At 33.4% G+C, this 13,221-nt stretch overlaps 1 protein-coding gene across 1 annotated transcript in view; it reads left to right on the top strand.

Annotated features, from left to right (window-relative positions):
- Positions 1-12,485, top strand: part of LOC150081367 (uncharacterized) — a 55,831-nt gene extending 43,346 nt beyond the window's left edge. The window contains exons 5-7 of the mRNA XM_090380185.1: positions 1,498-1,635; positions 2,769-2,996; positions 11,349-12,485. Coding sequence (XP_090236311.1) covers positions 1,498-1,635; positions 2,769-2,996; positions 11,349-12,485 — 1,503 coding nt within the window. The remainder of the gene's footprint in view (positions 1-1,497; positions 1,636-2,768; positions 2,997-11,348) is intronic.
- The last annotated feature ends 736 nt before the right edge of the window (positions 12,486-13,221 follow it).

Here is a 13,221-nt window from a genome sequence, read left to right as displayed (position 1 = left end):
GTGAATGTAACATTTACTTTACCTGAATTAAATAAATAAAAAAATTTTTTTTAAATGTATTCTGTTACCCAGTACCTTTAATTTCTACTGAGCAGTAAACCATATGAAGCTGTCATCTGCTTATTTCAGTTCCATCAAAAATACGTGACCCTGATGAATGAAATGTGCATGTTTCTAGGAAACAAGAAATACTCTTTTTCTAAAGAGAGAACTTAACTTCTTATGCTATGCAACATTCCAAGTTGTGTTTTAATAATTGTCGGTAATGAACAAAATACTCCTCTTAGACTGCAACTAGATGGATGAATAAAAATACAGCATTTTTATTCTCTTATTTGGCCATAGCTTGAGGAGAAATCTTAGGCTTTGGATTAAATTTATGAAACTGCACACCTAAATTTTTGCTTTGTTTTTTAGAAAAAAATGTGCACTGGTTATTTGAGAAGATACATTATACATGTAATAAAGGCATTTGTATATCAAATTTTTATTTTGTTAGGGAATGTTATTGTATTAAAGCACTAGTAGGATTAGTGCCAGCACTAGTTGTAATGTGTTTATTATTTCCAAAATTTTGTATGCTTTTAGTGCAGTGGTTCCCAAACTTTTTTCTCTGGGCTGCATTTTCGGAATGAAAATTTGCTTGAGCCACACAGAATAGTATATTTATAATTTACATTATATTCAACTATTTTTTATTATTATTAAAATCTATTTGATATAAAATTAATTATATTAATGAATAAAATGTGGAAACTGCTAGAAAATTCTATGGGTTTCTATACTTATATTTACCATATTATATCACATGTAACAAAATAAATAAGAAAATGACCTTCATATATACATTTGGCATATGAATTTTTTTTAAAATGTCTCCAAATCCTTGATTGTCTTTGAATCTTCCCACCACACCTGCCATCCTCTCGTGCCACACTGCACCATTTGGGAGCCACTGTTTTGGTGATTTTGATAGAGTGGGATAAGCCACTTGAAATGTTGATACTGTCAAATAAACCAAATAGAATAAAACTAATGTTAATTAGTTTTAATGTTTTAGTTTTAAATGTTAATAGAACAAAAATAATGTTAATGTTGCACAAATATTGGCAAATTTGTGCATAGTTCACCCAATATTGGATTAAATGCTAGATGGATTTTGCAAATGTCTCCAAATCCTTGATTGTCTTTGAATCTTCCCGCCACACCTGCCATCCTCTCGTGCCGCATTGCAGCATTTGGTTCCCCAAATGCTGCAACGCAGTATACTGTTTTGGGACCTATACTAGTTACTTTTGGCTGTTTACTGAATATGCATGACTGATTGGAAATAACTATTCACTTTATATTTTATCTCTTTTTATCTAACAGTTTCCTGAAAATTTGTTTTCTTGATATTTTTTATATTATTAAAAATAATGCAGTCAAACATTTTACTTGTATTATATTGTGAATTCATATAAGATTTTTAAAAAAAAATGTCTGAACTCTTTACAGGAACTAAACAGAAAAATAGAACTACTTATAAAAAATCATAAGCATGAGTTAGCAAGTGAAAAGGCTCGCTATAAAGAAACTTCAAGACAACTATCAGTACTGCAGAATGATTATGAAGAATTGCAAGATCAGTTAAAAGTAAGGCGCTTTTATGTATTTTTATATATAGCATTAAGGGAAGGGGGAACTACTTGTATTTTTCAGTATTGTCTCTTCATGCAACATATAATGTTTTATAGTTTGCTACTAATGCTCATTGATCAGTAAATCATCAATAGTTTTTTGTATTGCATTTGTATTTACAAAATAAACACAAACAATAAATATGACATAAATCATGGAATTGATCTTAGTAAAATGTAAATTATTAAAAAAATAATAATACCATATTTTTCTTCGTAATTATAAACCTTTTGTGTGAAAAAAATTTAAATGTCAACCATTTTTTGCGACTGAAATGCACTCACTTGTATTTCAGTCACAAAAAATGTGAATAATTTAAAATTTTATTTTATTATTAATTTGATCAATTGTATTAATAATTTAAGGTATTTTTCTATAGATTCAAATGATAGAATTGAATAAATGACAATGGATAATGCTTATACTATATGTACTTATTGCAGTACAAACCTGCAGATTTTAGGTTAAAAATTAGGATCTGATTATGAAAGAATTATGTAGTTAGAAAATTAACTTATTTGCTGTTATGCTTACTGTAAGATTTTTTAGTTAATTTCAGTTTTGCTTTACTGTGTTTCACATAAAAAAAGTTATATTGATTACAATATTAATGCTGAAAAAAATCAAAATTACAAATATCATAAAAGTACTCTTTAACTCAAATTTCACTTTTTCAAAAAATTATTAAAAGTGGTAGTTATTTACCAAAATTTGTAGTTTTCCTAACTATTAATATGAAATTTAAATATAAATACAACTATATAAATAACCATATTTTTTTCTCAAAAAAGTAAATATAAAATAACAAAACATCAGTACAGTATTTAAATTTCACACACATACATTGCTCTTCACTGGCTTCTTGTTAGAATTATTTATGTTTCATGAATAACTTAGTAAGCTGCTAATGTTTCATTGCGTTATTTAATGTACTATTTGATTTATTATTGAATGGGATCCAAAAGAGGAAACCATATTTGGTTTGTGGCTAAGGCAATTTTATTTATGCAGTACTAATTTTATTCTTTTTAATTTTAAATCCTGTCCTGAAAGCTGGATATTTTAATAATAGCTGTAATTTGTTTTAGGAAAAGGAGCGTGAACTGGAAAGAAGAAATATACTTGGTGAAGGACATCACACAGCTTCATCACATCTGTCCCTTAAATCTACATCTGATACTTCTACAAGAAAAAGATCATCCTCTCAGAAGGCAGTTAGTTTTTCTTCTGATAAAACATTGAAACCTCAGTCATCAGAATCTGTAGCTGCTGCAGCAGAAATAAGTGAAAATGTTGTTAAAAGTGATTTAGAAGAGGTTAGTACTGTATTTATTTAAAACTTTATTCTTATTTAAGGAAAATAATAATGAATTAGAATTACTAAGCAGTGACTTGAAAATTAATAAGTCCAATATAATCAGCTTTATTTTGAGTTCATCATAAATATTGTTATGATGAAATCAAATGTTTGCTGAAATGCTTTCTTTTATCTTTCCTTTAGTAAGTGCACAGTAATTTTAAGAAGTTTTTTGCACGTCACAATAAGTTTGATATCAAATAAAATTATAAAAAGGATGTGTGAAAAGCTGTATTCCACTGAAAACTAAATCTAGAGGACTTATTCTGAATTGTTCCATATTTATATACGTGTACGAATAAGTAATATGAAAAAAAAAATAATAAAAAGAGGAGCTTTTTCTACACTTAGCCGAAAATCCTTTGATAATCAGCACAGAATGTAGTTTAGTGTTGTCAAGCAAGGGGAAGCAGTTCCCTCTTTCTTAAAACTGGGCTTCACTGGTAAATACTTTTAGCCAAACAATCCAGAACTTGTGCACATAGTAGTAGTATTTATTCACTGCTTTACCTGGAAGAACAAATTCCTTGTGATTGATTCCTTGCTTTCAAAGAAAGTGATCATCATCACTTTAGCTTTCAGTTTTTGAAAATTATTAATTTTTTTTTTGCATCTCAAAGAGCACATTAATTACCATTCTGTGCTTTATCTCTTTGTAGATCATATTGGAAACACCGTGGTCTGTCACCTGGTATGACTGAATCAAGCAAGAAGGGATAATGATTCCTCCATCTTACTCATTATGAACAGTTTGAGTGAGCTCTCCCGACTGGGCTAGATGGGTGGGTAAAGTGCCTGCCTGGTAACCCAAAGTTCGCAGGTTTGATTCCTGCCTCGGACTTGGATCAGAGTAGAAAATGCAAAAACTTTGGGAGGTGCAATATGATCACAGAAGCCGATGTGCCAACAACTAACAAAAAAAAAAAAGAGAGAGAGCTCTTCGCATGCTTTGAATGTGAGCAGCTTTTGTGCTCATCAAATAAACAGTTTAGTAGTAGATGTAGCAGTGGGAAGAAAGTGGCAAACATGCAAGAAAGAAAGCTTATATTACATCAACTAAAAAAAAAAAAAAGGAAACTATATACTTTACCCATCCATACACTCCAAGAATTTATTTAAACCACCCACTACCACAACAACAGATGGAAGCCTGTTTCGACAATCAATTACCTGCTGGCTGAAGGCAAACATCCACATATCTATCCTGCAACTATCCTTCCTCAACTTGAATTTATGTCTCTTCGTGTGTAGCAGCAAGAGGAAGAATGTTATCAACATTTAGCTTACTCAGTCCATTCAAAGCTTTAAACATCTCAGTTAGATCTCCCTGCAGCTGCCTAGTCTTTAGACACTGCAGTATGCAGAACTAAAACCTTTCTAGGTAAGGGCACCCTTTTGTTATCTTCCCCAGTCTGGGTCTTTCTCTGCACCTGTTCCAGTAGATCTACATCCATCCTAAAGTAAAGCCTCTAGACCTGTATAGAATACTCAAGATCTGTATAATCTATTATGTAGCACAGAGCAAAACAGAAAGTAAAATAAAATAGATGACAGGTTTAATGTTAAATAGTAAAACAGAATATGTTAACTACATACAGTACAAAAAGATTTTGGTTATTATGGTAACCTTCATCAGTTGAACTGAAAGTTCTACGTTCCTAAACTTTCAGTTCAACTGATGAAGGTTACCATAATAACCGAAAGCTTTTTCTACTGTATGAATTTAACATATTCTGTTTTACTATTTGACATTAAACCTGTCATTTATTTTTTATTTTACTTTCTGTTTTGCTCTATGCTACATAATAGATTATACAGAATGAATCCAGAGTGCGCAGGCCTCTTTACCTATACTCAAGAAGCAGCCTAACCATGGCCTTGTACAAAGGGATAATTACCACCTTATCCCTGATAACAGAGTTTCTGTATGTTATTGACAAAACCCCATGAGCTGTCCTGGCAGTCCATCTGCACTGCTCAGAGAATTTCATATCTGACTGCACAGTTACCTCAGGCCTTTTTCATTTTTCACTATCCTGAGTGTAGTACCACACAATTGATAAGTTACTCTGGGATTACTGCTACCCATATGCAGTACCTTGCATTTGTCAATGTTAAACTTCAACTTCCATTTCTCAGCCCATTGACCTAATTTTCCTAGATCTTGTTGTAGTAGTTCATCCTGATTACTGCCAGAACAAACCTAGTGCAGATCTTCTGTTTGCCAAAATCTCTGAGAATTTGCACAAATTGTTTCTCTGTTAATGTTTGTTTGTTATTTGGTTTTTAGGAGCATTAGCAACTAAGGCCATATTGCTCCGGGATATGCGGTGGTCATTCACTGACCTAGTATTAGTATTAGTAACGGCCGCATGGTGCAAGAAAGCCTATGGCTTATGCTGCACCAGCCAAAAAAATAAAAAATAAATTAATAAAATAATCCGAACAAAACAATGATAAAAACAAAAAATAAATAAAATAAATAACTAAATAATAATAAATAATAAATAAAAAAATATATATATATAAATAAAATAAAATATAAATAAAAAGGAAATTAAACCTATCATCCTATGCGCTTCCCTTACCCGAAGGTACTATCCAGATGACCTTTGAATTTCCCCAAACTGTCGGCCTCTACCACCCATGAAGGCAACCTATTCCAGTAATTTATAACTCACTGGCTAAAATAAAACTTCCTGCAGTCCAATCTAAACATTTCCCCCCGTAACTTGAATTTATGTCCCCTAGTTCTAGCATCATTTATAATCTTGAAAATTTTGTCCTCATTCATTTTACTGATGCCTCTCAGAGCCTTAAACACCTCAATCAAATCTCCTCTAAGGTGTCTAGTTTCCAAACTCTGCAACCCACATATTCGAAGTCTTTCTTCATAAGGACGCCCTTTTGCCGATCTCACCAGGCGAGTTACCCTTCTTTGCACCCTTTCAAGAAGCTCGATGTCTTTCTTTAGGTGCGGTCTCCATACTTGAACACAGTATTCCAAGTGTGGTCTAACATAAGCCTTATATAATGGGATTATCACATCCCTATCTCTACTTGGAAAAGTTCGATAGATCATCGATAGGACACCATGGGCCTTCCTTGCAACCTGTTTACAATGCTCAGAGAATTTCATGTCTGACCGTATCGTAACACCCAAGTCCCTTTCCTCCAGTACTGGGTTTAGTTGAACTCCACCAAGTGAATAAGTTATTTTGGGATTACTGTTTCCCAGGTGTAATACCTTACACTTTGTTGGATTAAAGCACAGCTGCCATTTTTCTGACCATTCTTGAAGTCTATCTAGGTCTCTCTGAAGAAGCTCAGCTTGACAGTGATCATTAACTACTCTACCAATTTTAACGTAATCTGCAAATTTAGACATCACGCCCTCTATCCCTTCATCAATGTCGTTTATGAAAATTAAAAACAACAGTGGTCCTAATACTGATCCCTGGGGAACTCCACTTCTTACATCAACCCAATCTGAGGAATAGCCATTTATCACAACCCTCTGCCTCCTGCCCTGAAGCCATCCTTCTATCCATCTAAGGATTTTCCCAGTGATTCCAACCTGTTCCCGCTTATAAAGCAACCGCTCATGTGGGACTGAGTCAAAAGCTTTGCTGAAATCTAAATAAACAATGTCGAAATTATTCCCTAAATCCAGCTCGTGAGTGACCCTTTCGAAATAGCGAACCAGATTTGTTAAACATGATTTTCCCTTTACAAAACCATGCTGAGTATCCTTGAGAATTTCAATTCGATCCAAATGATCCTGAATTCCACCCTTGATCATTGCCTCCATGATTTTCCCTACTACTGAAGTCAGACTGACAGGTCGATAATTTCCAACTTCACTTTTAGAGCCACCCTTATGTATGGGAGATACATTAGCACTTTTCCAATCCAGGGGAATCTCCCCAGAGTCTAGTGATGCTCGCATAATTAGCCTCAATGGTTCAATGCACTCGCTTGCCGCCTCTCTTAAGATTATAGGGTATATTCCATCAACTCCAGGAGCCTTACTGGTCTGTAGGCTCGAAAGTTTTTTCATTAAATAATCTTCCGAAATTTCAGTATCATTAATTACATATTTTTTAACTTCGCTCCCACAATTTCCCATTGCCACAAAAGGCTTTTCATTTGTAAATATCGATGCAAAATAACTGTTGAGTTCATCTGCAACGGCAGCTGGTGTATTTATTACTATCCCCTTTCCCTTACGTAAGGGTCCGATCTGGTTTGTCCTGCTCTTCTTGGCATTTATATATGTGAAGAATTCTTTATCCCCCCTCTTTTCTCTGTTTGCTAGTGATTTCTCATAAACTGCCTTCGCCTGTCGAACCTTTTCTGTGGCTCTATTACAGATCACCTTGTAGCTGTTATAGGCTTCAGTACTTTTTATTGCTCTGTAACCTTTCCATGCCACCTTTTTCTGCTCAAGTAATGTGGCAACTTCACTATTCATCCAACTTGGAACCCTTCTCGTGGAGTTTTTTTTAATGGTATATACGCATTCAAGGCATCTGTGATTAATGTTTTAAAAGCGTACCACATCCGCATCTTTCGTATTTGGTGGTAGCCGACCGGGCTAGCCAGGTGGGTAAAGTGCCTGCCTGGCAACCCAAAGATTGCGGGTTCAAATCCCGCCTCGGGCTTGGATCAAAGTACTGCAAAAAACCTTGGGAGGTGCACTATGGCCACAGAAGCCGATGCGCCAACAACTACCAAAAAAAAAAAAAAAAAAAAATTGGTGGTGATGGGCTCGAACCCCAGTCTAATCAAGAAGCGTGTGCTATGCACTGCTGCTCCTTCCCACCTGGCAACGGATGTGCCCTCTGTTAATGTGACATTGTTCTTCCATCATTCAAAGAGTCATTCAATAATAAGACACCATAAATGTGTGAGCAACTATTTTCGGTTTGAAGCATAGTTGAATGCTCACAGCACTTGTAATCTTTCAGATCCTGACAGCAATCCTGAAAAAAAAAAAAAAAAAAACTGATGATAGAGCATCATTACCATATACTTTACCAGTTCATAGGTTTAGATGCGCCAACAACTACCAAAAAAAAAAAAAAAAAAAAAAAATTGGTGGTGATGGGCTCGAACCCCAGTCTAATCAAGAAGCGTGTGCTATGCACTGCTGCTCCTTCCCACCTGGCAACGGATGTGCCCTCTGTTAATGTGACATTGTTCTTCCATCATTCAAAGAGTCATTCAATAATGAGACACCATAAATGTGTGAGCAACTATTTTCGGTTTGAAGCATAGTTGAATGCTCACAGCACTTGTAATCTTTCAGATCCTGACAGCAATCCTGAAAAAAAAAAAAAAAAAAACTGATGATAGAGCATCATTACCATATACTTTACCAGTTCATAGGTTTAGTTTCAGTTGCACTTTTCTTCAACTTGAAACAAAATTTCAAGTTCACTCTTTATTCTATTGCTTAATGCATTGAAAAACACAACAGTTCTAACATGACTGCTGCATTCAAATGACTTATGATATACAAATGACCTTATAGAGGGAAGCATCATTACCATATACTTTACCAGTTCAGGTAGAGCATCATTACCATATACTTTACCAGTTCATAGGTTTAGTTTCAGTTGCACTTTTCTTCAACTTGAAACAAAATTTCAAGTTCACTCTTTATTCTATTGCTTAATGCATTGAAAAACACAACAGTTCTAACGTGACTGCTGCATTCAAATGACTTATGATATACAAATGACCTTATAGAGGGAAGCAGTCATGTACGTCAGCTGCTGGCCCATCCCTAGCAAACTTGGGAAACCCCAAAAACAACTTAACCAGAGTATTGATTCTGGACTCCCTGTCCCAGCTTCCTGTGCCACTGACTTAAACTCAGGATTTGTAGTGCTCCATCAGCTCTAGATAATAAGTCCAGAAGAACAACAGACCCCTACATTATACGGCATTAACAACACATCACTCACACTTTCTGGCTTTTGCAGGGAACTATATCTCAACACAAGAAAACTGGCAGCAGCCACCAGTGTCTCTTGACCCTCAAAACTACGTTCACTATCTGTGCTTTGATATGCATGTAACAGACTCAGTCCTGGAACTTAATTGGCCAACTTGGTTTATGGAATACTTTGTATGTACTTAAATTGTATTTGCAAATAAAGTTTTATTGTTATCATTTAGAATATCACAGTTAAATCAAAAAGGTTGTCTTTTAGGCTATCTAAATAACCCTGCTATGTCAGCTTTTTTTTCCTAAGTTGTTAGCAATTATCTAATAATATTCTATTAAACAATAGTATGGTTTCCATGGGTTAGATTATGAATTTGAAAACATGAATAACTACCATGCTGTATTGGTAGTTATATGGGGGAAAAAATATATCTAATTAAAAGATAGTGTTCTAACCGCTCTGTGTGTACATAATAAAAAAATAGTCTTTGTAAATAGCATTATTTTTATACATAATGATAAATGACATTTATTATTATGCATAAACATTTACCCATCCACCCTTGATGTCTCTTTCTTTAAATGTAAAAACTGTTTGTAGCCTTTTTTGCTGTTACAATCTGAACCAAGGCTATAAACAGAGTATTCCCTTATTAATCAGTCACTTGATTATTCAGGTACAAGGGTACCCGAATAATCAAATGATTATATGTTAAATAATTCTTTAGATAATATGTTAAATGATTTGTTAGATGATATGTTAAATGATTCCTTAGGTAATATGTTAAATAATTTGGGGGCACAATATTATATATTTTTTATAATACAGAGATAGAAATTCAGAGCTTCCCATTATGTTAGGATAATTCAAACTGAGAAAAGGCTACTTAAAGTGAATCCACTTAAAGCAGAGTCCAAAATCCCATATATATGAAAATACAGTCTAACTGGGACCTTAATACAATAAATGATACTAAAAATAATGTTAAAAAAAAACTTAAGTACATTATATTTTTTAACAATATTTATGTACCTTACTTGAAATTATTTGAATATGAATGCAGATGGATGCTATATTATCATTAATGGAGGAGGAGGAAGAAGAGGCATTGTTACTTTGAGGGTCTACTCTACTCAAGTTTCAAAGAATGAATTAAGTGTTTGTTTTCTTTGTTGTAAATTTTCAGATTTTAATAGCATGACAAGACATTTTCTACCTAATGTTTAACTTCAGCAGCACGATTTTAGAGAGGGTCATTATTGCAATTTTTCTGAACACCTCTCATAATCTCCACTGTTTTCCTTTGGGAAATTCTGTCATATCATCATCCCTGTCAGTTCTTTCTTTTTCAGTGGTTAACTGGTTCTGCACAGATCCCCACTTGTTAATGCCATTGCATGTAATTCGAGCAATTTACTGGCATCATTTTTGTCAACTTCATGGAACCCTGCGTCTTTTGCAAGATTTTTGATTTCAGTTTGGATCTGATATCAAATTCTATAATGTTATGCACAGCATCAGGGTATAAGTTTTTCCAGCAGCTTTTCATCAACAAAATACAAACTTCCAAGCTTGTCCAATAATTTCAACACAATCAAAAGTATTAAATTAGTTCCAGAAATTTGCATTGTTTTCATTATATAATATAATTTACCTTCTGAATCAAGTCACAGTACCCCATCTAAAAGAGGATACAAAAGTTCATTTGGCATGTTTTCAGTTGATTTAGATCAAAACACATAACTCCCTGGTCCATGGGTTAGATTATGAATGTTGTATGTGGTGATAAAAACACTATCTTAGAAAGCTATCAAATTTGAAAACATGAATAGCAGCATTGTCTAAAATGCTAAGAAACTTGAAATCCAGATTTTCATCGTCACAATATTTCTTTACTTTGGGTATATAAAAAAAAATGCAGCTGGGTGCTGACCAATTGTGTGAATGAGCATGCTGAAAAAATTCGCTTAATGGAAATTATTCTCACTCTCATAACTGTAGGGACTCGGATAATGAGAACCCCCTTCCAGTATTATTGATAATCATATCATAATAAAGACTTCTACATAACTGTTTAAGTCTTCCACATTTACCAGAAAATATCCGGTTACCCTTTTCTGATTCCCCAATTAGATACACTTGTTTTTCTTCTTTTTTAATACACCTAATAAACTGAAGTTAAAATAATTTTTTAATGCAGCACTTAGAAATGCTATTTTTTCCATATTGTTTAATGATATTTTTAATTAGTTTTAATTATTCCTCTAGTTCACTCTAGATGTGTAAATAATCATAAATAACTATATTAATAAACATGTAATAAACTATATATAATCATGTTAATTTGATTTCAGATTGGTGATACAACACAGAAATCAGATGAAGAAAAATTATCTGAAAGAGATAAAACAACTATAACGCAGGATGAAGAGGTTGGCAACAAAGAGGATGTAACTAATAGAAATTCCATTAAAGAAGATGCCACTTGTAATATTAGTGATAATAGCAGGGGTGCTAATATTAAATTAAAGTACATAGATCTACTTTTAGATAATAAATTTCCAGAACAACAGCAACATCAAATGCCAAGGAGTACTTCATCATGTCATCCGCAAAGTGAATCTCAATTAGTCAAGTTGCCATCTGAATCTAGTCAGAGTACCCCATCTAAAAGAGGATACAAAAGTTCGTTTAGCACGTTTTCATTTGATTTAGATCAAAACAGCAATATTTTGCCATTGAAAGATGATCACCGTAGTTTTGAGGCTGATGTCAAGTCTCAGAATAAAACTCCTGAGTCTGAAGATAAATTTGATCGGGAAAAGAAAGCATATCTTCTTTCAAAATTAAAGGCTATTGACAGAGAACAGAAGATGTCAGCATTTGGATCTACAGAAATGCCAGCCATTTCTCATTCCCTTAAAGAAAGGAATTGGCAAATTTGGGAAAGGCCAGCAGAGGACAAAGAAGCTTCAAACAAAAATAGTAGTCGCAATAATATTTCTAATACTTACAGATCAGTTTTCCCAGAGGAAGATGATCTCATATTTGGTGCATATAAACCATCCTTTGGAAGAGGAAGTAGCCGAACGTCTGTTACTAGTGACAGTTCTGATTCATCAAAAAAAGCAGCTGAATCTAACTTAATGACCACTTTATTTTCGGAAAGCCCTAATTCATTTAGTAATAGGACTAATAGATCCCAAAGGGACTTATTTGATTATAATGAGGAGTCTACAAATTACAAAAACAATCCATGGACAGTAGATACTGATTCAAAAGTTAAACGTACATCTACCACTGATGATATTTTTGAATCTGTGTTTTTAAATTCATCTGAATCCAGACAGGGAGGTTTACATCATACAGGATCCCACACCAGTCCGGATGTAAATAGGTCTCCTACATCTAGATTTCTCTTTGGGAACACATCACATACAAATTCCTTATCGAGGAGAAAATTTCCGAATGAGAATTCTGATGAATTCTGAAGGGAAGTTGAAGTTATATGTACAGTGAATGGAATCATGCAAAATCTAGATATTACTTCCACTATAATTACTTTGTGCCAGATTGCTTATTGAATGTGACCATTTGCAAGAAAATGGGTTTTACTTGACCAGTAATCCCTGTATATACTGAAAGTATACACAAGTCATAATGTATTTTTTGAAATATATCTATTTTTGAAATGTAATATATGAAAAACTACAAGACTTTATGTGAAGTAGATTAACTTTTAACTGTGATTTTTATACATTGTTGCACAACTGTACAATAGAAATGCTTCCAGAAAAATTCCATGATGCCAGTGGTCCTCACAAGATGATATTTAGTTGCCACATACTTTGTTTGACATGTATAAAAAATATTGTTTTCTGTATATAAATCATAAATAATTATATGATCTGTAAATCACTGTGGATAAGATTAAGGAGTTGGCATTCCATAGCAAAATAGTTTGTCGGTAGTTCAGTTCCTCAGAGAATTTATTGTTCTTTGATAGGGATAAACATTGATATTTATTCATCTTACTGTTTGCATTTACTGTGACAATGTATTATTGAGGTGTTTTTTTTTTTCATGGCACAAACTTGTTAAAAGTGTATAGTGGAATGTAAGTGTTTATATCTTATTGAAGTATATTTATCAATTACTACCAGTACTATTTTTTTTTTAACTGAGTGTAATTGCATGTATTTGATTAAGTAAATTTGAACAAATAGT

Source organism: Mastigoproctus giganteus, chromosome 8 (genome assembly GCF_048544385.1).
Source record: "Mastigoproctus giganteus isolate SK-2022 chromosome 8, ASM4854438v1, whole genome shotgun sequence".
In the NCBI taxonomy this organism is placed as follows: domain Eukaryota; kingdom Metazoa; phylum Arthropoda; class Arachnida; order Uropygi; family Thelyphonidae; genus Mastigoproctus; species Mastigoproctus giganteus.
Note: the sequence above shows the minus strand (reverse complement) of the source record. Positions and strands in the feature narration are given on the sequence as shown.